Source organism: Marmota monax, unplaced genomic scaffold (assembly GCF_021218885.2).
Source record: "Marmota monax isolate L192 unplaced genomic scaffold, Marmota_monax_Labrador192_F-V1.1 WCK01_AAM20220418_F8-fsc00024, whole genome shotgun sequence".
In the NCBI taxonomy this organism is placed as follows: Eukaryota; Metazoa; Chordata; class Mammalia; order Rodentia; family Sciuridae; genus Marmota; species Marmota monax.
Genome location: NW_026695224.1, coordinates 9,310,269 through 9,338,051, shown reverse-complemented (window position 1 = coordinate 9,338,051; position 27,783 = coordinate 9,310,269). Strand labels below are relative to the sequence as shown.

General features: G+C 48.6%; 1 protein-coding gene across 5 annotated transcripts; it reads left to right on the top strand.

The window, feature by feature from the left end:
* LOC124086746 (liver carboxylesterase 1) lies at positions 1 to 25,577 on the top strand. 5 transcript variants are annotated; one of them, XM_046435237.2, is made up of 14 exons: positions 1 to 159; positions 4,399 to 4,606; positions 6,882 to 7,026; positions 9,309 to 9,442; positions 11,626 to 11,779; positions 13,306 to 13,410; positions 14,118 to 14,222; positions 16,588 to 16,626; positions 18,573 to 18,713; positions 20,016 to 20,099; positions 20,330 to 20,477; positions 22,825 to 22,956; positions 23,871 to 23,943; positions 24,216 to 25,577. In XM_046435237.2, the coding sequence occupies exons 1-14, from the start codon at positions 108 to 110 to the stop codon at positions 24,397 to 24,399; spliced, it is 1,704 nt and encodes a 567-aa protein (XP_046291193.1). In that variant the 5' UTR covers positions 1 to 107; the 3' UTR covers positions 24,400 to 25,577. The 5 variants fall into 5 exon arrangements, with proteins under 5 accessions (XP_046291193.1, XP_046291197.1, XP_046291195.1 ...); XM_046435238.2 differs by having other exon boundaries at positions 2 to 159; positions 4,402 to 4,606; XM_046435241.2 differs by lacking the exon at positions 16,588 to 16,626 and having other exon boundaries at positions 4,402 to 4,606.
* Positions 25,578 to 27,783: the final 2,206 nt, after the last annotated feature.

Genomic DNA, 27,783 nt, shown 5'->3' with positions numbered 1-27,783 from the left:
GCTGGGTGGGCGGGATCTGGGCAGGCCTCCCATCCCGGGACAGGAGCAGGGCATTGCAACTGAACAACACAGAGTCTCACTGGCCCTGGAGCTGCTGTCCTTCCAGAATGTGGCTCTATTCTGTGGTCTTGGCCTTTCTCTCCACGAGCACTGCTTGGGGTGAGTCCTGGGGAAATACAAACATCAGCGAGCACATCTGGAAACCCTTCTCCTGGCCGAGTTGGGAGGAGACTGAGTAGGGAAGAGGCATGCAGGTTCATTTCTGCGGTGCTGCTCACACTCTGCACTTGGCATTGCACGTGGAGTTGTCTAGTCCAGCCAGTGTGGGGAGGACAAAGACACTGAGACCTCAGCTGCAGTCACCAGGCTCAGGAGAGCGCTGAGACAACCTCATACCTCACACAAAAGGAGTTTAAAGCTTGGTTTAATTTCCCCTTTATTATAAGGCCAGATCTGGCCAGATCATGGAGGGTGGCCAGCACAACATTAAAAGCACCATCTCAAGAGCCAAGTGCAGGTCTGAAGACCAACTGAGCACTTCTGAGCTGGGCATCCTTGGGCCAGGTACTTAGCTGTGCCTGGGTTACCCCATCTCTGAGTAGGGATGAAAGAGTCCCCACCTCATCATGCTGGAGCGGGGATAAAAGGAGTGTTTTTTTTAAAAAAGCACTTAGAATGGTGCCTCATCTAAAGGGGTACAGAAAAGGGATTGATAAATAAAGGGGATAATTTTAAATGGAATGAATCAATGTGATATTTGATGCATGGTAAAATAAGACAAGGAGTCCTTGGCCATTGAAAAGACAGTTTGTAACTCACAGGTCCTAGGAAGTTGACCACCCCACTGTAGCGGGAGAGGGACACAAGAGGACCCACGGAGGCCAGTCAGGATGCAGAGGGAGAGTGGGGACTGTGGAGAAGGGCTTTGGTTGTGGCTCCACCAGAAAGAAGGTGAGGCAGGGCAAGCAGATGTAGGGCTGCCTGGTTGGGATTACTTTATGGGACTTTGGTTTATAGGAGCTGTCACCATTGTCTGGTACCTGGCTCTGGGTCATTAGGGCAGGTGACACTGGCCTGGAGTTTGAGAACCATATATAGGAGGTGGTGTGGACGTGGGTTCTGGATTGGTTGCACCTGCAGGAGGTAGTTCCTCCAGGATAGTCGAGGCCTCACAGGTCAACACTTCAGATGCAGGAAGTAAAAATGGTTATTACAGGGTTATAGGGAAGGATCTCAGCATATAATTGTGCCATTTTATGGACAGAAAAACTGAGAGTCAGAATGAAAAGTACTCTCCAAAGTTTACCTGGGGAGTCATGTACTGGTCTATCTTTGGGTCTTAAATCCAGAGGCAGTGCCCTGGACAGCAATAGTCAAACAGCCCCCCATACCTGGGATTTCAGCTTCACTCTGGCTGGTCCTGGGTTACCCCATCGGAGGCCTGGAACCAAGTGTAAGGCAGGTTAACAAAGGATCCAAAGTTCAAACGAACCATTCGATTACTGCTGGTTGCCTCTAGTGATATCATCCTCTTTCCATCTTTAGGAAGTTCATATAAGCCGCTTGCAAATCCTGTTTGCCCATCTGTTCAGTGGGCATATGGAAACTCACCTGGTGAAGCTTTTTTGAGGAATAATGTAAAGCAGCTAGAATGCACATTGGGTACACAGAAAGTGCTCAGTATGTGCACATTCCACATGACCTAACAGGTGCCTGCTAATTGTTGCCACCTTGTATGCCTCCCACCCCATCTGCCCATATTCCCGCCCTGGGCAATCTGGCTTCTACCCACTTCATCTGGGTTGAAGGTCATCACTGAACTACTACAGGCCACACCCAGAGATTTCCAATTTCTGCTCAGACTTCGCCCTCTTTCGCCTCCTTGAAGCACTCGCCCAGCCCCCTCCCCCTCTCCTCCCTGGGCTCCCAAGGCTCTGCCCTCCCCCACCCCCCACTCTGGAGGGTGCTCCCAATCTCAGCTGAAGCTGCTTCTGAGCTCCCTTCTCAGCTCCTACTCTCCTCTCACCCCGGCCTCTGCAGTGAGGTCACATGCACCCGTGGTGTGCACCCTCACCCTCAGGAGGACCATTCTCTGCCCCCTCACCAACTTCCTTCCGGTCTGGAGGTGCCCTGGGTCTGTACCTCTTGCCAGGATATCTCACTGACCTCCTCAGGGACCCTGCCTGACACAGAGCCAGGTTTACACGCCTGCTCTTTGGTCTTCTTCCCCTTCCACTGCCCCATAATCTGGTCAGCTCCCAGGTCCTCCTTCAATATTCATATACATCCCCATATTTCTTTATAAAATTTTTTCTAATTCCAAAAACGGGACCTATCTTCAGTGCAGAAATGTGAGCATGCACCAAGAAGAAAGAAACCTGTACTTCCTGTATCTCAATGCACAAGCTTCCATGGAAGGACAGCTTGGGGCATTGATAATAATTAACCACAGGCCAAAGGAAGCAACCTTGAGGTTGCTCTTAATCACACGAAGCATGGACCTGGTTACGTATCCTCGAGTTTCCAGTGGTTTGGGCTATTCCTCTTGATATTCATTATTTTAGTTTAGTTTAGTTTATGCCTGGTGACCTCAGGGTCTTATGACCATGTGGGACAAATAAGGCTGGACACCCAAGAAACTTTCAGGAAGCAGGTTTATCGGCTGGAGGGTCCAGAGGGGCTATCACCTAAAATATTCTCCTCTGGAAGAAGAATCTGGAAATTCTTTGAACTTAATACCTAGTGGGAGGAGGGATTTTAAGGTTTACATGACAAGTGCTCTTTGTTTCTTTTTTTTTAGACTAGTCAGAGGTTTTACAAGTTTTTTTTTTTCTTGCACACCTGGCATTTACAAAAAGAGGAAACTACCAACCAAGCTCAATGCCCTTTGCAGAAGTTTTTGCTCATGTACTATGTAAAAAGCTTTCTGACAAGAAGAGGAACTTACATGTTACAAACATGGTGGGGGGTTTTGATTCATTATGGTAAGGGTCTTCTGGGTAGAGGTCTCTGGTCTGTTTCAACGATTTTTCAATCACAACTCAAAACATTGTAATTTGGAAACCATTTTTCCATGTTCATCCTGATGTTGTTTGTAATAATTAACCACAAGAGCAGAACACAACCTCTATGTTCATAGTATGGAACTGGCGATTGGTGCCATGAGAAATGGGTATTATTTTGTAAACTGGTTTCTAAGACATTGTTATTCTTCTGCTAGAACACATCTGGATTATTCTTTTACTTTCTGGACACACACTTTGTGGGGAATGTTGCCATATTGTCTGTATCCAAAGAGGAGCATCCTGAGACAGGAGGATAGTAACCATGTCCTGTGACGGTGCTCTGAGAAACTGAGGTCATTGAGGACAGACAAGAGAGGACTTCAGGGTGGCCATGGTGGGGTGTCTGAAATCCACCTGCCTCAGGAAGGAAGATCAGGTTAGTGCACTCTGGTCCCAGGTCAGACAGGTCAATCAGGTGGAACCAGGTCAGGTGAGAAAGCCGAAGGGAGATGAGGAGCAAAGATCTCCTCCACAATAAAGGAGGGAGTGGAACAGACAGGAGCCTGATGCCCAGTCTCTCTCCCTCTGGATTGCCCCCTGCTTAGAGGTACCGGAGAATGTTTTAGCTCATTGTGTTATTTAATCTAGAATGTTCCTGCTGTTAATTTGTTACGTACATAAAATCCCTTAACCTACCCAAGGCCCTCCCTGACATGCACCTGCTCATTGCAGAGTTATCTTCTACTCTTCAGGGCCTCCGTGGGGCAGCGGTCCTAGGCCACACACCCTTCCTCAGCCAGGGTGTTGTTTTGCGGTCTCTGAACCTTATTCCAGCTTTATCCCCTCATCCTATGTTCTCTCATTCTCTCCTCCCTTCTGCAAGTCCCAGCTCCATATGATGCCACCATCAGAAGGCCTGGCTCCCTCTTCTCCCTCCTGCAGTCCCTCCCTGGTTCCCCACGAGGATGTGGCCTCTTTCTCCCCAGAATCAGGTCACATATGTCTGTGGCTCCTTCTCCCCCCAAGGTCAGCCCTCCTGAGAACAGGGCCCCTCTTGTTTGTCCTCTTTACCAGCTCAGCACCAGGACCCTAGTGGGTACCTGCTTCCAGAAGGCTCTGTTTATCCCAAGACCCTACTCATTCCCAGAAGCTCTCCTGTTTTCCTTGAATTCTGGCTGGATATGTTTATATCTCAATTCCAATTTGCCTCTTTTGTCAGCCCGTTTAGTTAGGTTGGACACCTCCCTCATCCCTACTTTACATAAAAGGAATCTGAGGTCCAGAGGGTTTAGGTCACTTATTCAGTGTCACATGCCTAGAATGTGGCCAACCCCACCTGGAACCCAGGTCTGGCCTTTCCCCTCTAACGTCCTCATTTGCTCCCCATGTCCAGCAGGACACCCATCCTCGCCCCCCGTGGTGGACACTGTTCACGGCAAAGTCCTGGGGAAGTACGTCAGCCTGGAAGGATCTGCGCAGCCCGTGGCCGTCTTCCTGGGCGTCCCCTTTGCCAAGCCCCCTCTTGGGCCCCTGAGGTTTGCTCCACCGCAGCCGGCAGAGCCCTGGAGCTCTGTGAAGAACACCACCTCCTTCCCTCCTATGTAAGTGGTGGCCTGTCCCAGGGGGGTTTGTCCCTCGGTGCTGCAGGAGGGGGTGGAGGCCGTCCTGGGCTTGGCTCTGCTTTCTTCTGGAATCTTCTAGAACCCTGCAGAGCCCTTTGTTCAGCACCTAGTTCTTGGGCACCTATTGTGTGTCAGGCACGTTGTGGGTTCCTAGAATCCATTCGTGAACAAAACAAAGATCTCTGCCTTCCTGAGGCTTCCATCAGGGATGAGAGACATCATTAACAACATGAAAGATAATCAATGAATTATGTGATCTATTAGAATGCGATTAGTGCCCTGAGGAAAAATTAGTTGAGCCGGTGATGGAGGTAAGGAGTAGATATCTTATTTCTTCTGTGTGTGTGTGTGTGTTCACGTGCACCTTGGTGTGGTTCAGGAGTGTGATAGAGAAGTGAGGGGTGCCCTGGAAGGTTGACTTCACCTTATCTCAACTCCCAGGTGTGTCTAGATACCTAGTCCCAGGCAGAGCAAAGGTGGTGCCCAGTCGCCTGGCGACCTGGGCACAGAAGCCCAAGTTTCCAGTCAGCCTCCTGGCCACCCCCAGAGCACTTCCCACACCTACGTATGTCATTTCATGATTCATCTCCTCGGCAAGGTACTTCTGATGTCCGGGATCCCACTTCTGGCTGCGTTCTTTCCTTTCTTTAAGAAATGACACTCACTGTTTTTACCTCCTGATAAGCATAAAAGTCAGGAAATGCTGAGAAGCAAAGCTAAGAGAAGAACTAAAATCACATACAGTTCTGCTGCCCAGGGGGAACTGCCATTAACACTGGAAGTCACATTTCCAGACTTTCACCTGCCGCCCTTTGCTCCCTTGGGAATGGATCATGCAGACAGAGTTTGGGTGAGCACCTTGCTCATTGATCCCTATGTCATCTTTATTCCATTTGATGTCCCAGTCTGAGACTTAATTGTCACATGAAATGAGGTATTAAAAAGTAATTGATGGCCATGCATGGCTCGGGAGGCTGAGGCAGGAGGGCTGCAAGTTCAAAGCCAGCCTCAGCGAATTAGCAAGACCTTGTCTCAAAAAATTTAAAAAAGAGCTGGGGATTCAGCTCAGTGATTAAGTACCCTGGGTTCAATCCCTAGTACAAAAAAAAAAAGTCATTTATGGACTTCATCTCTTATTTGGGTTCATTAAGATAGTTTTTATATCTCAGCATCATAAATGACTATGGTTAACAGGCTTTAGCTGGATCATTACACACATTCATGGTTCCTGGAGATGAATAATCTAAGAAAAATTCCCCAGAATGGAAATTTGGAAGTGAGCTTTGCTGGGTCCACTTCTGTTAGTAGACATCTGTGTCCTCCCGCCACCTGATATTCTCAGGGATCTCTTCTGCATACCAGGGTCTTCTGGTCTTTTGAGATTGGGAAATATTGTTTATAATATACTTGGAAATATGAGTACTATATAGCATGGATGTTCCTGGTTATGTGACCTTTGAAAACGGTCTCTACCCTCTTTGGGCCTTGGTTTTTTGACCTTCAAAATGGAGATAATCATAGAACTTATGCCTGGGAAGATCTCAGGCTTGAAGGAATCAGTACAGGAGAATTTAAATCAGTGCCTGACAACTGGGAGAACTCAGCAAATTTTACCACTTCCTCTCTGTATTGGGTTTGGGAGACCTCTGACCGGGGTAGCCAATGGGATAGCTAGCTGATGGAATCTTAGAATGTCGGGGCTGCAGGACCCTTAGGAAAGACTCCCCTCACTGAGACCAGCGAGATTAAAGCCCAGAGCAGGAAGGAATTCACCCAAGGTCACATCAGTGGCAAGGCTAGAATGCAGTTCTTCTGGGGTTGTCTCGTATTGGTGACACCCCACCTGCTGCGGGCTGAGCATCTGTCATTGAGGGTCTGGTGGGAGGAAGTCTCCCACAGACGAGACATACCTACCAGGTGGACAGGTATGCTGCAGCCCACGACACAAAGCCCCGCAGGGAACAGGGCCCAGTCCTGGAAATGTCATCTCTTGTCAGCGGATGGGCATCCTCCCTTCCTTGGCCTAGGGCATCCTTAAGTATCCAGAAAGGGAAGACATTCCAAGTCCTTCTTACTCTACAGGACGGGGCCTCCCAGCAGGACCCTCAGAGAGCCTCCCACCCATGCTGGCATCTCGAGTCTCACAATGAAATCTCCATTGAGAGCCTTATCACACCCAGTGTCAGGTCTGGCCCCAGGTGACACCCTGAGCTTCCATCAGGTGGACCTTCAAAGCTCTTCTTTCCCTTCCCAGGTGCTCCCAAGATGTTGAGATGGGGCAGGTCCTCTCAGAGCTCTTTACCAACAGGAAGGAGAACATTCCCCTCCAGTTCTCTGAAGACTGCCTCTACCTGAACATTTACACTCCCGCAGACCTGACCAGGAGAAGCAGCCTGCCGGTGAGCGCGGGCCCCACTTGTCAAACCTTGAGCTCCAACGTCAGGGAGCCAGCCGTGCAGAGGAAGGGGCAGAAGGCCGCTGGAGCAGGGGCACTAAGACCAGGATGACTCGGGGCCCAGGGGTCCCTTTTGCCACAGGAAATATGTGTTTCTCTTCTCTCGGTTTCCACTAGTGACCTCATGCATCTGGGGGAGATTGCTGTACATCAGGAATGCACATCTTAATATTTTTCAAGTTCTTTCACCATAAAAGAGGGACAAAAAAGATTACTCTTAGTTACTAAATTAAGGCTTTGATTCTCAGAGAAGCTAAGACATAATTTCAAATAAAGAAGAACTGAAAAAAAAATTAGAGAAAATTCGCCCTTCCTTTATAGGTTGAGAAACCGAGATGGAGAAAGGGACAGGACGGGAGCTCAGGTCTTCTCATCTGTCACCCAACATCCCTGAGCACAGACTAGGAAGTGGAGCACGTGTGTCACTTTTCTTCAGCACACCACCTGTGACCCCTTCCACGGTCCCCTGGAAGCCCCACGTCCTTTCCCTTTCCTTGCCTTTGGCCAAATATCTGGGATGCTCCTGGAGCCCCTCTCCCTGCCTGACTGCCCTGGGCGCAGGCTGAGGCCCACAGCATTTCCCCATCAAAGGGAAGAGCAGAGGTGGGGCGGGCTGCCAGGCGCAGGGAGAAGAGCACCTGAGGGGAAAAGAGGCCACACCTGGGGTGGCAGAGGGAGGCATGTCAGCACCCCGCCAGGAACACCTGGAAGGCCACCCAGCGGGTGGGAAGGGGTGTAAGCTTGGGCTGCAAGGTGTCCAGTCCCACCACCCTGTGCTTTGTACGTATGATGAAGTGAGGACGAGTTCCCTCCTTCATCTGCTCATCCTGCTGTTGTGTGCTCAGCGACCCATCTGCCCAGCTGACCTCTGGGCTTAGGGGGAGCAGGGGCACGGCGCCTTGCCCAGCAGCCCCTGCCCTCCAGGTCTTGCCATCTGGCGGCACACACGTCCTGGCCTCTCCAGCCTGTCTGTGCTGACCTGTCCTTGAGCTCACCTTCACTCAGGTGACCCCGACTCAGTCCCTCCCTGGGGACAGCAGGATCAGAGGTGCAGGAGAAACAGGGCTCTGAGGCAGGAGACCCACAGCTGTGGACACAGGGTCTAGATCTCCAGGGTCTGGGTTTGGATCCTGGGTCTGCCTTGTCCTGGCTGAGAGTCTTGGGCAAGTTCTCCACCTCCCTCAGCCTCTGCTTCCTCTCGTGGGAAGAATCCTGTGTGAGTGTCTAATGATGGTGGTCGGGCTTCATCTCAGGGCTGGCTGAGTGCGCAGAGCGAGCCTCCTGGAACACAGGTCAGAGCTGCAGTGGGACCTTCCTCCTGCCCTAAGGGCTGGCTCACTGTGCTGTCCAGTGGGCTGCAGGGAGTCGGGCAGCTCAGCACGTGGGCCCTGTTACCAGACAGCCTGGGTCCAATCTTACTTCTGTCACTTATTAAATTAATTGCAAGTTCTTGGGTTCGTGGATGCTCTATTTTCCTGTGAAATGACTACGTTGCTTTTAATGCTTAAAAGAGTTCTCAGTACATAGTTTCTGTTGAGTTCTTGGTTTTTATTAGCGATATTATTACAAATTATTTCATCCACTCCCATTTCTTCCCTACTACGTGAGCTTTCTCAAACAAGAGCCATGAATTTTGAATTGTGATATCTACTCTCACGCTCAATTGTCCTCCTAGTCCCTGGAACGAAGTGGGCTTCCAGATGATGTTGGTTCAATGATTGAAGACTTCCTGGAGGAGTGGGTCATGAGCTAGGCTTAGGAGGGCAGGTAGCATCTAGACATTCAGAGCAGGCTGAGGAGGCTGTTAGGTAGTGGCATCAAAGGGCCACGTGTGACTCTTGAGACTGTCATTCCTGCACAGGGAAGTTGTCCTCGTGGGAGTTAGCGTTGAAGTACAAGAGCTGCCCCTCGCTTATCTCCAGCTGGTTGAATGTTCCAGGAGTGAGGACCGTAGGAATGTTGGAAAGAACACAGTGTCCTTGGCCTTTGCTGTTCCCGTGATGATGTTCTCAGGTTTAAAGGCCCTAGGAGGATGAGGCAGGTGCCCTGAGTGGCGCCCAGCTGGGAGAATGGAGAAGAGATACTGTCTTTTGCAACTGTCCTGAGCACTGGGGGGACTTCTGCTAATGGCCACCTTGATTCACAGCCAAGATATCCACAATGAAACCAGACATCCTTCTCTATCCTGCTGTCTATGATTAGTGTGGCTGCATCTGTTTTCTCCAGGTGATGGTGTGGATCCATGGAGGTGGCCTGGTGGTGGGCGGGGCATCCACCTATGATGGACTGGCCCTCGCTGCCCATGAGAACGTGGTGGTGGTGACCATTCAGTACCGCCTGGGCATCTGGGGGTTCTACAGGTAAGGCATTGGACTCTCCTCTCTGCACATGAGCCCCTGCATTGGCCTGTTTCCAATGGATATGACCAAGTGCCCAAGGCTGGATAAATAGAAAGAAAAAGTCATAAATCAAATTATAAAGAAATTTATTTCACTCAGTCCCAGATGGGGTGGCTCCATCAGTTGGGCCTCTGGAAAGTGTCCTTTAGCTGAAGTACAATGCTACTCTTTGCTTATTTCCAGCTGGTTGAATGGTCCAGGTCTGCGGGTGATGTCAGTACTGGGGAGAGCTCAACATCCTTGGCCTTTGCTAGAACTAACCAGTGATCCATGAGCTCTACATTAATCCCTTAAGGGCTGAACCCCAATGGCCTAATTGCCTTCTGCTAGACCTGACATCTTACAGGTTCTATCCCCTCTTAATACCTCCACGTCATGGACCAACACCACAGCACAGGAGCCCTTGGGAGACAAACTACATTTAAACCATTGCAGTCACTAAAGCAAAGACACTTGAAGGATAGCTTTGCTTGATACAGCAATCATGGTTGGTAGTTATTTTCTTTCAGGACTCAGAATACCTTATTCTAAGTCCTCCTGGCTTTTAGAGTCTGTTCTTTTTGGCTTACCCCTAAATGTGAACTGACATTTTTCTCTGGAAGCATTTAATATCCTTTGTTCTCTGTGTTCAGTGTTTTAATTATAATGTGTCACAGGGAGGGTTTTTTTTATCTTGTTTATTTGGGGTTTTGAATACTTCCTATATTTACATATCTATTTCTTTCCCAAAGTTTGGAAATTTTTCTGATTGTATTTCACTGAAAAGTTTATCCAACCAGGTACGGTCACACACACCTGTAATCCCAGTGCTTGGGAGGCTAAGGCAGGAGGATCACAAGTTCAAAGCCAGCTTTAGTAATTTATTGAGGCCCTAAGCAACTTAATGAGATCCTATCTCAAAATAAAACATAAAAATAAGTTAAAACAAAACAATAACAACAAAAAAGGCTGGGGATGTTGCTCAGCGGTTAAGCACCCCTGTGTTCAATCCCTGGTAACAACAACAACAACAAAACAAATTATCCATACCCCTACCTTGTATCTCAGAGCCCTCTTCCATCCCAGGGATTCTTGTGTTGGTCTCTGAGTGTAGTCACAGGTTTCTTGAATATTCTAAGCATAGTCTGTTTTTATGTGATTTATTGAGTCTTTCATTCCCAAGACTTCTGATTGTTTTTTTTCTCAGAATCTTCATCTTTTCATTGAAATGATCTTTCACCTCCTGTAATTTCTCAGTTAGTTCATTCCTTAGATCTTCTTTTAGTTTGTTGCTCATTTTAACTGTCAACTTCTTTGATTCTTCGACCAGGATTTCAGCCGCTTTGATATTTGTGGATTCAGTTGTTGGGGCGTGATCGACATTTGAAGGTGTTGTGTTCCCTTGTTTTCTGTACTTTTTATATTGAGATTTTCCTATCTGGTGGAAGGGGTTTCTCCCACTGTTGTGTGGAGTACTCTTTAGCAGGCTTCTTTCATTTTACTATGTGTCCCAAGCAAGGAGAATATCTCCTTGAAAAAAGACCCACTCAGTGTATCACAGTGTTTTGATGAATTGCTTACAGCATTTTGAGGGGGAATGAGAGTCACTTGTAACTGAAAATATATTTACTGTCTTTCAGAGTGTTGAGTATTCTAATTATGATCTTCCAGCACCCATAGGACAACAGGGTGACAGATAATGCAGCAGAGTAAACCAGACCTTCAGAGATAGGAGGGGGAGTTTAGAGAGGGATTGCAAAAATGGCGGGCTCCAGAGGCAAAGGTCTTCTGCCTCTTCTTTTACCCATTTTTATTCTTCCTCAAATCATTTTCATTGACTGACATTCTCTTCCCATCTGTTTGCTTGTGATCTGTGGAGTGATCTGAGTGCAGTCAGATTTTGCCTATTTTGTTCCCAAATATGCTCTAGCTCCTAGACCAGTGTTGGACACATAGTAGCTGCTAAGGAATCCTTTCTGGAAGAATGAACGCAGACCCCACATGGAACAATGCTGCAGGAATGAGTGGCAGGAGAAGATTCCTGTGTCAAGGATGCAGAGTCTAACTTTATTCTGGAAGGTTGAGTGAGGGCCCCCAGCCCATCACTGGACCTGAGAACCCTACCATGACATCTTTGTCTCCACCCCCACTCTGTTCTCTTCCAGCACTGGGGATGAGCACTGCCTGGGGAACTGGGGCCACCTGGACCAGGTGGCTGCTCTGCGCTGGGTCCAGGACAACATTGCCAACTTTGGAGGGAACCCGGGCTCTGTGACCATCTTTGGAGAGTCAGCAGGAGGACAAAGTGTGTCTATTCTTGTAAGTGCTCTTGGCACCTGCCCCACCCCCAGGCTTGATGAGGCTGATGATGGAACCTCTTGGAGACCAGCCAATTCAGCCACAGGCACATTTACCTGGGAGACGAGGATCCAGGGATGACTCTGCTCACTGAGCAGTATTAGATGGTGAAGAGTCAAGGCATAAACTCTCCATGGTCTCCAGGGCTCGACTTCATGTTCTGGGGTTATAGCTTCTCCAGTTGCCTGTAACAATGGTTTTATTCCTACCCCTATGATATTCCCTTTTTCCTACCTTATCATTTTAACTTTGAAGTTACCCCGCTTTCTTGGTCAGTACGGGAGAGTACAAGTGACAATGAGAACAGGCAAGGACGTGATTTGGATAAGAGGTTATTGTTTGGCTCCAAGGCAGATCACTGCTTTGAGGGAATGTGATCATCAATGTGATCAGCAGGGGCCTCCCTGAGGTGATCGTGCCTAGAGAGAAGGACGCTTTCCCTGGGACCACGGGACAAGTTGGGCTGGGGAGGTGGACGGAGAGCAGGGAGGGAAAGTGGAATGGGGGACAGGTGGCACATGGGACATGAATCACAGACACATCCTGGGGCATGAGATGTCTTACTGGTGTGAGGAACAGGGCTGGGAGATGCTGAGGGAAGTTCTAGAAGGTGCTGGGGACCCGAATAATCCCGACAATGACCTCAGAGTTGAGCAGGGGGTCAGCCTAATGGCTGTATTCTTGAAGCATGTGTCGTCGGTTTCATCGTTGACTACTCAGAGGAAAATGCTCATATTTTTAAAGTAAAGAAAGAGGCACTGGGTTAGATCTTCAGCACCACATAAAAATAAATAAAGATATTGTGTCCAACTACAACTAAAAATATTTTAAAAAAGAAGAAATGGAAAAATATACAAAAGTCCAAAGAAGAAGAAGTCTTCATAGTGCCCCAGCCCAGAGACAGTGACTACGAATAGTGGTCATGAACTTCTCTAGTCTTTTTTCCACAATTTTATCTATCTATTAATCATCCACTCCACGCCACCCCACTTCTCTGTCATCTATGTATGTGTTGGGTAAATTTTTACAAAAAAAAATAAAAACAACCCATCTTTCTGTTAGATTGTAGTATAACATTAGAGTTTTATTAAATGTTAAACCTCCTTACATAACATTATCTTTAATAATTGTCCAGTATTCCATGGTAAGAATGAAAAAATATTCATCAAATCCCATATCAGAACTGTTTCAAAGATTTACTATCATAAGCAGCATGGACTTTTTTAGAATTTTTTCTGGCCCCCTGTTATCACATTTCTTAGAATAAATTCTGAGTAATGGATATTCCAAAACGTAATTTGTGACTTCGATGGGGAAGAATTTGTAGCCAGGACAGGCCAGGACAGGGAAGGAGGTCTCATGTCCACTGACCCCAAACTCTTCACGTGAATGGCCAGAGCACAGGAGCAGGTTGAGAGGACCTGAAAGCAGGAGTGGCTGACCCCTCCCCACGAGCATAGACTCTCCTCCTCCCCACGTCCCTGCAGGTGTTATCTCCCCTGGCCAAGAACCTCTTCCACAGGGCCATTTCTGAGAGTGGAGTTGTCCTCACTGCTGCTTTGGTCAAGAAGAACATCAAGCCCGTGGCTAAGGTAGGTCTTGACCTGAACAACTCCCGTAGTATTTCCTCTGCTCTGCCGTCTTTGGGGCACTTTCTTCTTGTGGGATTCAGATGAGGTGCTCCAGGATCACTGAAGGGAGGAGGGCTGGGCAGAAAGGTCTCCTTGGGGCTCCCACTTAACCCGTGTTCCATGCTTTCTGAAGTGTGCGGTGCGCATGATCTTATCCAGTTCTCCTTCCCTCTGCACAGGTTCTAGTGTGGGGGAGACATGGTGCACCTCTCAGTACCTCACTGATTCTTCCTCTAAGAAGAGGGTAATCACTATCCTCATCACGTGGGGCAACCAAGGCACATCTTGATTGAGTGGCTTGCTGCAGACCAAATAGCGAGTCAGGGGAGGAGAAGGATTTGGAAGCTCTTAACCCTGACTCCAAAGAGCCTCTCTTGAATTCAACTTTGAGAACACCGTACCCAGATTACTTATTATGTATTTATGATGCTGGGGAGGAACACTGCATCATTTTAATGGAGACAAGCTAGTTCATGCCACAATTCCAGTTAGTAAGAGAGGCCACACACCCTGTGCAACCCAGAACCCGCATCTGGTGGTCTAGCGTGTCTTCTGCTGCCCCCCTACTGCCCTCAGAAGTTGGCCACGAGATACAACACTTCTTCCCATATTAATAGAGAGAAGGGTCATTTCTCTTAAACTATGCTAATTGCCTGTGATCTGTGTAGCAAATTGCTATTGCTGCTGGGTGTAAAACCACCACGTCGGCAGTCATGGTTCACTGCATGCGCCAGAAGACCGAGGAGGAGCTCTTGGAGATGACAGTAAAAATGGTATGTGCCTCATTTCAGTAGCCCCAGCCTATGCACTTGATCCCAGGTTTCATGGATTCGGCCCTCCTGAATCAAACTATCCCATGTAACTGCCATCCTGAATGATTTGGGAGCTGGGATATTAAGTGCAAAGTTTTTAGGAAAGTGTCACAATTTATCTTGGTTGTTTAGAAGCTCTCTAAGTTATGATGTTAATAGCCACGTTCTCTAGATTTTTCTGAGACTGTGACTCAATTAAAATTTTAAGATAGGCATTTATGTATCTTCTCATTTATCTTCCATCTATTCATCCATCCAATTCATTCACATCCTTTTATCAGTCTAGCTGTCAATCCATCTATAGTTTTTCATTCATCTATTTTCAATCTGTCCATCATTCATGAGTTGTTCACCCATCATATATCTATGCTTTGTCACCCAGTCCTCCAAAATCAATGATCCACTCATTACTATTAGTAATCATCTGTTTATTCACATATTCATGCAGTTTTATCCATAGTAACTAGTAATGGCCAACTCCACCCATCTGTCCATTCATTCATCCATCCATCCATCCATCCATCCACCCATCTATCCATCCATGTGTCTATCCATTCTAAGAATATGGAACGGTGGTGTCATGGCAGAAAATCCAGACATAAATTGAACAAAGTATCTTCTCACGAAGGGCTCTCCAAGGAGAAACAGCCACATACATGTATGGTGAGTTAATTGTGGTAGGAGAACAGAGAAGGGACACATTCATTATAGTCATCAGGGATGCTTTTCTGGGAGGGTGACATTACATAATTGATGGATGGTCACGGCAGTTTCTCATCATAGGGAAGTTTAGCCAGAAAAACAACAAAAGCAGCCTGTGGGACCCATGGGAACAACTCCCTCAGTGAGGAAAGTTTAATGTGGGCTCAGGTGACTGCTGGCCTCTCTCTCTTGACCTTGAACACTAGAAGCCATTTGGAGCCCACAGGGCAGGCCACCCACACTGTGTTCTGCTTATGATTCCGTGGGTTGAGTCCAGTGTGGCCTTGGGGCTTGGGTCCTGGTTCATCATGATCAAATAAGATGATCAAGGTGTTCCAAGAATAAAGACACACTGTCTTATAATACCCAGAAAGAGACAAATACTCAGTCATTCTCTGTGTGGCACAAGAGGACCCCATTTATATGACCAAAGTACCTAAGATTCCAGGACTTCCCATTGAGATTTTCTGAGTTTTTGTGGAAGTATTCCCACGATTATGGACTGTCCTTGGTGCATACACATGTGCACAGTCACACACACCCACACACACACACACACATGTGCACACACACACATGCACACACCCACACCACACTCTTGGCTGGTGGAGCTACAATTCATGATGGAAGGATTCCTAGGAGTCCTTTCCTACGTAAGGTCAGACCTGCTACCCGACGTGTACCAAGTAGTCACTGTAACCTTGGTGAACACGTGGCAAAGCAAAGTGTGGGGGTGGAATGTGTTTTGGTGAGTTTGGGTGTTTTTCTCATGGGAGATGTGAAAATTCATTTCAAGGTTCTTTGAACAGTAAAAACACTGTATTGTCACAGAATCCCCAGGTAAGTGAAAAGTTCATGGGCAGATGGCGTAGGGCGTGGCTGGGGCCAGGGGCCCTGAAGAGGTTATTGAATCAACCTGGGTCTACCCCTCAGCTTCCAATCTAGTGGCTTCTTCCTGAAGATTTGTCCCCTGGGGAAAACAAAGACAACCGCAGTCTAGACTTGCATGCTCTCTGCTCACAAACCATCTGTTCCAATCATTTGCCAGAGGTGGGTGACATTAGCTATGCAGTGATAGACTTGGGTCTGTTCTGTTGGACTGACACTGGCTTTCACCCATCCTTGCAATAGTAGCTGTATGCAGGGACATGGAACATTCTAGGTCACACATGATTTCCTGAACCCATGAGGTGGGAGCAGGGAAGGGGGGGAGAGAGGAGGAAGTGTCTTTCTCACATCGTCCATCCCACCTCCTGCTCCATCTCCTGGGAGATGCCACAGCCCATCACCCCAGGCACCATGATGTCCCTTTCCCCAGAGGAAATGTGGGGGTGGTTACCAGAGGGAGTAAGTGGGAGAGGAGGGCAGCACTGACAGCAGGGTCCTCCCCCAGGGCTCCAGGGCCCTGACTCTGGGGCCCAGGTCTCTCCTGCCCAGGCTGCTGCCTGCCCCTCCCCCATCCTACAACTCTACCCTCTGCCCCTGCCCAGGGGAGCCCTGTTCCTCTGGGTCCAGCCAAGGAGGCACCAGGTGGGAGAGCCTGATAGCTACGGGGCACCGGTCAAAGGATCCGTTTCTATACAAGAAGGCTTATCACCCACATCCCCTGACTTTATCTTCACAGAAACGTCCTGGTCTTACTCTCCAAGGAGATCCTGGAGAGGTAAGGGCTTTCCGCTTCTTGATTACAGGTTTTGAGTCTTAAGGTCTTTAAGCTCCAATTCACGATGAATGGAAGAATTCTCCTTTGTGGAATCACAGTCCCCCCTTGTGTGTGTATTGCTGAGGCCCAGAGAGGGGAGGTCACCTGCCAGGGTGACACAGCCAGGTAGACCAGAGGCAGCACTGAAGCCCACTCCCCTGACTCCCAGTCCAGTGCTCCCAGTCAGCTCCTCTGTGGCCCCTGGGCCAAGCTTCCCCCTTCGTGTTTACATCTCCTGCTTAAAACCTGTCCTTGCTTACAAGGCCGATCACCTTGTCTCCACTGAGTCAGCTCCCTTACGTGTCCCGGGTGGCCCACTATGTGCCCAGTGTCGTTCGGGAAGCATGCTCCACCACACAACTGTACCTTGTCCTTGCCGGGAGGCATTCCTCCAAGCCCAGGGCTCTGGGACCTTCCTAGGACTAGCCCTGATCCCCTCTGCCCTGGGCTCAGACCATTGCCCCTGTCACAGCATTCACTCTGAAGGCCACTGCCGAGGCCAGCGCCTGCTCAAGGTCCCTGCGAGTGTCTTCTTTCCCGTGAGCTGCTCCTCTTACTGGCTTCCCAGGTCTTGGAACTGCAGGACCTTCCTGCCTTCTGGATTCTGCTCTGTGCTGTCAGCCTTTCGGAGTAGGACTTGGCCCTGGGTTTGATATTTTTCCCTCTCAAAAACGGAATCCAGTCTCAGCTTAGGCCCCTCGAGGGATGAGCTCAGTATACCCTCAAGCCTAGTGATTTCTCTATATGAGCACAAGCTTAAACCAGGTGACAGCTGGACAGATAGATAGACAGACAGACAGATGCAGTAGACCCTCCCTAATCACAGATTCTGTATTCCTGAGTCCATTTACTAGCTAACATGTTTGTTACCCTTAAATCAATGCTTGTGACACACTCATGGTCACGTGCCCCAGATGCACAAGTCTGAGTCTCATGAAGCCCACATTCTCCTCTGAGGTCCCATGAACAAATGCTCTTCTTGCTCCATCTCTTGTGCTACCAAGGGTCCTTTGTGCGGTGGCTTGGATGCCACCTTTTCACTTTCTTGCCCTGTGCTGATGGATTCCCTGTTGAAAGCTCTTCTCGAATACAGTCAGGAAGTGCTGTCTGGTATTCCTAAGCACAAAGAGGCCTTCTCCTTGTGGAGAAGACAGAAGTCTCCGTGAGCTTCATTCTGGCTTGAGTTATGCTGGTCTTGGCTGTGAGTTCAGAGGAAGAGGGGGGTCTGCCTCTGCGTGGTGGAGTCCCCTCTGGAGAGCTGTGGAAAGATGGAGAAACAGCTGAACGTGTGCCTTCGTGAGATGATGAAGTTCTGAAAACCCTAGTGCACTGTTGTGTGGCCGAAGCCAAAGACATTTCCAATATTGTTACCCAGGGTTGGGACAATAATGGGTCCTCCCCAGCTGGCGCTTCGTTATGAATAAACAACACACATAACAAGTTCTTTATAAGAAATGCTTGTTATGTAACCTGCCTTTAGACAGGATCTCACACAGAAAACAAGAAATACGAAAACATTCCATTAGAGGCTCAGAGAGCCTAACTCTACAATTCCCCCGCGGCCAGGGCTCAGTTTTCACTCATTCTGCATTTGCTGGACCTTCACAGGTAAATAAATATACATGCATATAAGAGTGTCTGCTACAAATTCAAATATATAACACACATGGTATGCATTTTAATTTAGTTGAAGATCAGCTGCCATCATCTTATCTCCGCTACCTCCCCAAACTTCTTTCCTCTGTGTCTCGCAGACTTAGACCTCCTTGTTAGGACCCTGAGATTCTGGGAGCACTGTCCAAGCCACAGGGGTCTTTGTGCTGGCCAAGCCCTCCAACAGGCAGAGAGGGAGCCCTGGGTGTCTCCCGGGGTGGGGTGATGACACAGTGTGCCACTGTTTTCCCTAGGACCAACCATCCCTGCTCACTGTGGTTGACGGAGTGTTGCTGCCCAAGACACCTGAAGAGATTTTGGCTGAAAAGAATTTCAACACTGTCCCCTACATGGTGGGAATCAACAAGCAAGAGTTTGGCTGGATCATTCCGCTGGTGAGGGCATGCAGGCCCCTGAGACAGATGCACCCCCACACAGGCTCACGGGCTTCCCTCCCTCTCGGCTCCCATTTCTCCATCTCCAACTCCTCTGGGTTCCACTGGGACCAGCGGACATTTTCTTGGAGACCTTCTCCAGGATGACCAAACTCTCTCCTGAGTAGAGTGACCCTGGGAACCCCTTTCCCCAAACACCCATTAATTATTTTTCTATTAAAGAATCCTGAAATGTACAGGCAGGGAGGGCCTACCTGGAGAATAACTGTGAAAGTGGGAAAACCGAGTATTTCTAGAGGGAGGAAGGAGCTGAAAAGTTCAGAGGAATTAGATCCAACACGCAGTGGCTTCCACCTTGGGCCCCACAGATCCCCACACGATCCTCAGGCACTTCATTGGAGAGATTCAGAAAAGTTGTTCCTGTCTTGTAAAAGGGAAGAAGAAAAAAAAAATAAAATAAAAAGGAAAGAAGATATTATTTTCTCTCAAAGCTGACCACTAGTTAAAGCAACAGGACAAGTTTTCTTCAGTAATACAATAGCAACAGGGAAAAGATCAAGCATGACCTGAACTCCGATCACCGGACAGCAAAAGCTGGAGAGGTCTCAAGGATGGGGTATGCCCCGGGAGGCATTGTGGGTGTGAGGGGTGAAGCCATAAGGTCAGACCATGGGAATTCTTGGTCCATGATCAGCTGTGGGAGAAGCAGACTTCATGGGAGGAAGCACAGGAGTTCGTTGAAGTAAGGCCTCCACAGAACTTAGACCTTTATCACAGGCAGACACCACCGGGTCCTGGGGTCATGACCTCAAACCTCTAGAAGCCATGCTGGAGTTGGGTCAAGGAGTGCAGAGGTTGGGTGGGGTTATTTTTCATGCTGAGAGGTGTACAGTGCTCACTTCAGAAGGATTTCAGAGGTTCTGCCAAAAGGACAAACCATCACAGTGGAGTTTGGCTTCCTTAGTTATTCAGTATGTGGGGGATGTACCCTCGCTCCCTGAGCCGTTCACTTCAACCCTACCCTGGCCTCAATTTCCTCCCTTCCTAGATGACCATGGTGTCTCTCGGCATGACAAATATGGTTATTTAAGGCTTCCTCTTTTTAGTCCCTGAGTTTCTGTATATAACTCCTTTTGTTTCATTGATTTTTTTTTTCAAATTCATGAACGACCCCAAAACATAGGGAACATAGGGACCCCAAAAGGACCTTCTATCTGCCTTTGTGTCCCGGCCGGCTCATTTGGTTCTTCCTGTTGGTTCCTGGTGGTTTTCGGCTGTTCAATCCTGTCTTCTCTTTAACAGGTATTGTTGGGCTACCCGCTCTCTGAAGGCAAACTGGACCAGCAGACGGCCACGTCCCTCCTGTGGAAGTCCTTCCCACTTGTCGTAAGAGCCTAGGGAATTAGTTGAGAAACAAAGAAGGGCTGGGGCTCCCCCAAGTCACCGACCAACTCAATAGCAGGAAAAAACCCTGAGACCCCGGTTCCAGCCCCATTTCCCCTCCTTTCCCTCCCCGCCACCCCAGGTAGGATTTGCACAGGGTCCCGGAGTGTCACATCCAGGGAGCCTCTGCATGGCTCTCAGATGGGGGGGGGTCTCTTTCTTCATGACTTCAGAACCTCTCTAAGGAACTGACTCCAGTGGCCACTGAGAAATATTTAGGAGGGACAGACGACCCTGTCAAAAAGAAAGACCTGTTCCTGGACTTGATGGGAGACGTGCTTTTTGGTGTCCCATCTGTGATTGTGGCCCGTGACCACAGAGGTGAGTCCCAGAGGTTGCATCTGGGAGAGGACCTCACACCCACCAGCTGAGGTGTCCGACTGGCCCTTCTCTCAGCATAGACAGATGTGGAAACCGCCAAGGGCCAGGGCTCCATGTCTGATTCCGTGTAGCCTGGGGAGGGGTCTGGTCCCCGGTTGAAGGCTGTTCCCTGGGATGGTTTATTCTGCGGCATTTTGACCTGCTACAAATGTGGGCAAAGTAGATTTTAGTGACCAGACAAAAGCTTGAGCAAAGAGCTATAGAGGGTGGAGGAGGCCGTCAGGGTGGCCTGCCCAGACCCAGGGGACATGAGTGAGGCACAGACAGCCTCTGCTCCAAGGCTCCTTCCCTGGGTCCTGGGACCAGAAGGCAAGTATTGGAAGATGGGTCTGGGGAAGTTTTTCAAGGTCAAAGCTTGCTCTAAAGTTGTTAACTAGTGCAGGTGGGTAAGGGTAGGATTCAGTACAGGATCAGGAGGGGACAAGGACAGGGCAGCAGGAGGCACACAGACCAGGCAGGGGGCAGTTTCCGCGTCCATGCTGGTTTGTCTTTCTTGCTGTGTGCCGGTGTGGGCCAGCTGGGGGCCTGACTGAGGTCTTTACAGGACCTTCCAACAAGGACCCAAGGCGGGGTGGTTGGAGGGCCTTCTTACGCTCACAGATAGGTGAACTCACCTGGGCGGGAGGTGTTTCGTATTCCAGGTACCTTTAGAAAGCCTCACAGGCTTTGTTACCAGTCCTCATTAATCTAGCCTCAAGCTGGGAAATCATTATTTGGCCCAGACCTCTCTCCACAACGTGCTAAAAGAGTTTTAAAATTCAGGGCTCTCTAAGCATGTCGAAAACCAGCTGAGCTATTCTCCTGTTTTAGCTGTCGCTGTTGTAGTTACCTGCTAACAACTACAGGTAAGGAGAAAAAGCACAGTGAGTAGAGAAAAATAAGATATTCTGAGAGCTATAACACTCACTCAACTTACAACGGTTACATGAACAAACTGTATTTACCTATGTTTATGGGGATAGGAAGTTATACAAAGTTACTTTGGCCGCTTGCTGATTAAACTAAGTTCTCTGGTTCACAAGAGTTCCTTCCTCTCTGAGTGGGTTCTGAGCTCCTGTCTAAACTGGTTGGATGGCAGAGGCAAGGTTAAACCCTCGGTCCGTGAGTTCTGCCTGACTGGGAAGCAGATGTTAATGAGTAGATTCGAGTCACAGACTCCCAAGTGCCACTTCTCAAAGAGCCAAGGTGCAGTCTGCATAGGCTGGGAGGGACGATTCAGTGAATTCCTCCTTGTTCTCCTGTGGTGATGCCATATATTGTCAAATGCTTTGTGGGTAAATGTCTGATGGTGGGAAGCGATGATTATCATACATCCCAAAGTAGCATAGGATATTATGCCAATTTTATAGACCTAAAAATCATATTTGCTAAAATGTTGAAGAAGCTTTCTCTGAGTGCTGTTTTTTTTTTTTCTCTCCTTATTCTGCATTTTTCAACTTTCCTACTGTATGTACCCATGGGGAGATTTCTCCACCAGCCTGATTTGGGGTCTGACCCTTCCCCTCCTAGAGTCTCCCTATGTGAACATTATGACTGATGAAAAATGGTGAGGTCCCCGGTATGGGGGTCCCTGAGTTAGTCCCAGAAGGGCAGGGCTTGATGGGTTGGATGAGCTAGTTGACAGAAAAGGTGGCCTCTTCTTGGGGCTTGGACAGCAGGGTTTGGTGCATAGAGAGCCTGGCAGGAAGGGGGGAAAGAGAGGTGAGGACAGGCACTCTCACCTCCTGTGCCCCTTCTGTGGTGGGCATCACTGTATCACCCTAACGACCTCACAGTCCCCAGGCCAATCAGGAAGCAGGACATGCAAGGTCACTGGAATATGAATCCAGGAGATTTGTGTTTTCTTGAAACCCGAGAGGCAGATGGCTCTGTCTGTGGACACACTTATCTGTAAACATCCTCATTTGCAGACAAGCAGCTTGGATTTGCCCCTCCCTTCTCTGAATGGGAGAGAACCTCAGAAATGCTCAAAATCAGAGGAATAGGAGGCACCTATCAGGTTGTAGAGATTTTTGAAGAGAAAGAGCTCTAGTGTGATCTCAACGAAACATGTCTCAGTATTTATTTGATTCATTTAATTAATTCATTCTGCGCCTCAATAAATCTGGCTCAAATCCCAATTTCACTTTAAGCAGCTCTGCAGCCCTAAGCTAGTCCCTGGGCTCTCCAGGAACTCTGTTCCTGTCCCAGGCTGACACCCAGGGGTTTCCTGCACAGCCAGAGACCTTGAGACCATCCAGCTGCGTGTCTGGTGATGTGACCTGTGCACACATCCGTGTCTTCTCAGATGCCGGAGCCCCCACCTACATGTATGAGTTTGAGTACAGCCCGAGCTTCTTATCAGGCGTGAGACCCAGCACGGTGACAGGAGACCACGGGGATGAGCTCTTCTCGGTATTTGGAGCCCCATTTTTAAAAGGTAACAGTTCTTTGCTGGCTGCTAGTTAGGGGGCCTGGGTTCCAGTCTTGCTTTCCTGGCCTTGAGCAAGTGTCCCCTGTTCTCTGACTGTGAATTTCCTGACTCACTGTAACAGGGCTGTGCAGCACTGGGCAGGCCTCTGCTGTCACCTGCAAGAAGGGGGATGTGTACTCGTGATGGTCCTCGAGGCACAGAGCCTCAGAGTCCTGACCTGAGAGTGAGGGTCACCTGCAGAGCCCTGCTTGGGGGCCACTGCTTGCCACTGAGGGATTTTCTACTAACAGCAGAATACAACAATGAGGGGAAGTTAGATTAGGTGCTAACCTTGACCCGAATGTCACATATCTGTCTATATAATTATAATTCCTATATTTTATCTGGAATTTTTAATAACATAATACTTCAAGAAAGGTTTTCGCAGTATCTTTGATATGTTAACTCAGCAGTTGCAGATGACTTATATGACTCACCTCATGGCTGTTCATGACATGCCAGGCGACCCCCACTTGGGAGACATCTTAGGATGGTGGCTTGTCTGATATTTTTCAGACTCTCTGAAAATGTGGATGCATGTAGGAGATTAAGAAAAGGCCCAAGAGTCAGCAGTCCCACCAAGTAGAGGGAACCCTGTGTGCGGCCTTAGGACCCTGAGTGGGGAGGGCCAGGGCAGGTGGGCCCAGAAGACAAAGGCAGTCGGCTTATGGATGGACAGCATGGCCAGTGTGGTCCTCGACCAGCCGTTCTCAAGCTGAAAGTGCACACCAAGGGACAGGCTCTTCGTAATAGGCAGACCTGGACCAGTCGGTGTGGAGTCAGGGCCAAGAGTCTGCTGTCCACAAGCTCCCAGCTGCTGCTGCTGCTGCTGGCCCACAGCCCACTTTGTGCAGCAAAGTGTTTTCCTTCTTCCCCAACAGGGGGCGCCTCAGAAGAGGAGACCAAGCTCAGCAGGATGGTGATGAGATTCTGGGCCAACTTTGCTCGCCATGGGTGAGGCTGGTGGCAAAGAGGGAGCAGCGTGGGTGGGTGGGTGGCACATGGTGGGGCCTACCCATTGTGAAGGGGTCAAAGTGTGAGTGACAACCCCCTACCTGTGACTACAGTCCTCTGAGAACATACAGGGTGCCCCAGGAGAGGGACAGCTCCCGACGCTGCATAGGGATGGGCCTTGTGGAAGAGAGAAACCAGGGAATCCTGTCAGTCTCAAGACATGTGGGGCTCACGAGTGGATCTGTGGAGTTTCTGTTTGATTCTGTTCCCAGGAACCCCAATGGAGCCGGGCTGCCCCTCTGGCCAGAGTACGACCAGGAGGAAGGGTACCTGCAGATTGGCGCCACCACCCAGGCAGCCACGCGGCTGAAAGACAAGGAAGTGGCTTTCTGGACTGAGCTCAGGGCCAGGGAGGCCTCAAGGAAACCTCCCCAGAGAGAACATGAGGAGCTGTGACGGGAGGCTGAGCCAGCCTGGGGATTCTGGAGCAGAGGACAGGGGTGCACAGGCCACAGAGGAGTCCTAACGTGGAGGCTGGGGAACTGTGGGGTGGGGTGGCAGAGGCCTGGGTGGGGAAGGTTTGCACTGTGGCCTCAACTTGGAGAATAAATGATTTTCTGGAGACCACATCAGCGTCTGCGTCTTGGGCTGGAGGTGAGTCCATCCTCCCAGGGAGAGAAGGATGAAGAGAGAGGTGGTTCCAGGAAGCTGCCCCTGCAGAGAGATCTGATGAACGAAAGCCTGAAATCTGCCGGAGGAGAGGTCCTCCTGGACCGCGGCTCACATGCCGGTGGAAGGTGTCATCACAGGTGTGCGGAGAGCATTCAGGACAGTGCCACAAGCCCTGTGTGGGCCAGGATGCGAGTGTAAACTCGCTGGGAACCACAGCCCCAGGGGGAGCTCACACCCACGTAGACTCTGATCCCTGGACATCTCTCGGGTGCTCACGGGAGATATTGGAGGCAGGTGGAAAGGCTGGAGAAAGCCTGTCTCTGGGGGTGCAGGGACAGAGCCCTACTCAGACCCTTTACCACAAAGGAACAAAATCCTACAGCCACTGGGAAAAAGCAGTGAACCTGATCTCCCTCAGGGCCCCGGTGAGCACCTACTGAGACCAAGGAAAAGATCGTTAGCGACTTTTTGTGCTGGAGATGGGCAGCATCATGGAGAAGATCATATCTCCAAGTCTGAGGAACACAGGGTCCCCCTTAGACCGAGGCTAGAACAAGACGCAAGAGCCACAGGGCACTGGGCCAGCAGACATAAGGTCCCAAGCCCCAGACAGAAGTGCAGAGAGAGGGCAGGTGGCCAGGGCCAGCAAACACCCCAGCCATCACATAAAAGATGGGACATAACAATTTAAGACCTGACGTTGCAAAAAGGTATCTAAAACCTCATGGGACTATTATATTATTTGAAGATATATATTTTAATATGATTATTCAAACACTGAACATTTCTGAAGAGATCTGTGTAATAATCCAATCGTGGAGATTAAATGGGATCATAAAACCTTTTCAACCTCAAAACAAGCCAACAGGAAAAAAGGAACAGGTGAACCAGTTTCCATCCAAGATGCCTGATTTCCATCCAACCATTTAATAATTCTATTAAATAAAAATGATTCAAACTCATCAATGAAAAGAGATTCTCAGATGGGATTCAAAAAGCAAGGGGCTGGAGTTGTGGCTCAGTGGTAGAGCATGTGCCTAGCATGTGTGAGGCACTGGGTTCGATCCTTAGCACCACATGAAATAAATAAAACAAAGGTATTCTGTCCAACTACAACTAAAAAATAAAATATTAAAAACAAAGCAAGACCAACTCGGAGGTGAATGATGAGGAGCCCACTCCACTCCTAGATACGGGACTTCCCAGTATCCAGCTTAGAAGCCTCGACCCTCCCGCACCCATCTTGCCCCTTATCTGGAAAAGCTGATAAGCAAGTCTGGTGCTTTTTCCTCTGATGCCAGTGGAAGATGCAAACCTCACTAGGCTCATGATGGCCCCCTCCCCTAGCCACATACAGACCCCAGGTGAGTGTCCTTCCCTTGCTCTCTGCTTGAGGGGCCTGCCCTGGCCGGCACAGACCACTACGCATGTGAGGGGTGGGGGTGGCATCATCAGTATCATCTTCCAAAGCAAACTGGGAATTAAATGCCCTGTGAACACAGGTTGTAGAGAGTTTGAAAGTAGAAGGAGAAGACATGCCACCCAGATACACTAAAAGAAAGTTGGGTGGCCACATTCATGTTGGGTAGATGAATATAGCCAGGGAGAAGGAGGCGCGTGATGTAATGACCAAGGGGGCAATTCAACAAGAAGACGTGACAGTCAGAGCTTCAGTGACCCTGAGCTGGACGAGTGCAGTCGTTTTGAGCAGGTGATTTCTAGGGCTCCTGGGAGAGGAGAGCAGAAGAGGGACGAGGAGGGGAGTCAGAGGATGCAGGTGGCTGTGCACAGGTACCTAGTGGCCCCTCCGGGGACCCACAGGAGATGGTAGAAAGCAAACATCAGACACCCTGCAGAGAAGAGAGGAAGGTGGGTCCCTATATACCACCTCTTAGCTGTGACTGCTCAAGGCCACTCCGTGGCCCTAGGCAGAGGACCAGGTCACAAACAGGCATTCTGGAAATTCTTTGGTTTCTGCTGCTGCTAATTTCAACATTGATATGTGGAGAAATGAACAACTAGGAAATAGAGCTCAACTCACATTTCAAAACATCCTCTTATTAAACGACATCACACACGTCCCATATACACTGCAGACAGACTCGGCATCTCTGGATATGGTTCTGATTTTGGAGGTGTCTTGCCAGGTGGAACCCATTTCCAAGGCACTCAGACCAGGGCCCTCTGCCTTTCTTCTGCTTCTATATGCCATCAGATGTTTTTTGGAGTTTAAGTTGACAGATAAATGACACTTGTATCCATCTTTTTTTTTTCACTTGATTGAAGATTTTCTATCAGGAGTCTAATTAGACGAATTGCCAGCCACTCCCCAGTCCAACCAAAATAGAATCTTCTTAGATGGGATCTGGACAGCTATTTTTTGCTTACAGTCATTCCAACATATAAGGGCCACTGCATCAGAATAGTGTGTCACTTGTATTTCTCCAAGTTACTTGATTATCTCCAAAAAAAAAAAAAATCTGCTTTAATGTCCTTGACATTTATAAGCATAATTTGATCAATGTTATAAATAAACATTGATATTTTTAAAATATTATTTATGGCATTAAGTTTATCAAGAGAAGATGGGCTGGATACAAAGCCAGGCTCTTTGTAAATGACCTCATATTCTACAAGTTCACTATTCTGGAGTTCCATCATTGTATTAGGCAAGTAATGGTCACATTTCATCACCTCTGCCTTTCTATCATTGTAAAAAACACAAAATAACTAATTAATTTCCAATTGTAACATATGGTTTTGTTTTAACTGAAAGTCTCCCCCTAACCCCAAACAATCTTTGACATGATTCATTAAATCAAACCAAAGCAAAATTTAGGACTAAATGTGTCTTCACCTGTGAAGTTCCCAGAGTCCAGCAGAGGGCAGCACTGAGATGGGAAAAGTATGCTGCTCTCCTGTGGAGGCTCCTGGGAGGCAGATCATGGATGAGATATTGTAGAACTTGGATAGAAATTATATCAAATAGCTAAATTGGAAACCGATATCATGCTCTGTTGTCCTTCTCTCTGTTACCTCAGACCTGACCTGAAAAGACTAAATTCACAGAATTTGAGGTTTGTAGTTTTTTTTTATACCTGTTTTTTTTTTTTTTTTAAATTTCTATCAAGAGCCAGACATTTGGATAAATGTTTAAAGAAGGAATGA

Excerpts from the sequence above, each read along its gene's own strand:
- LOC124086746 (XM_046435237.2), top strand. The coding sequence starts at position 108 with ATGTGGCTCTATTCTGTGGTCTTGGCCTTTCTCTCCACGAGCACTGCT. Across the intron at positions 160-4,398 it reads CTCCACGAGCACTGCTTGGG|CAGGACACCCATCCTCGCCC; the intron begins GTGAGTCCTGGG and ends CCCCATGTCCAG. Across the intron at positions 4,607-6,881 it reads ACCACCTCCTTCCCTCCTAT|GTGCTCCCAAGATGTTGAGA; the intron begins GTAAGTGGTGGC and ends TTCCCTTCCCAG.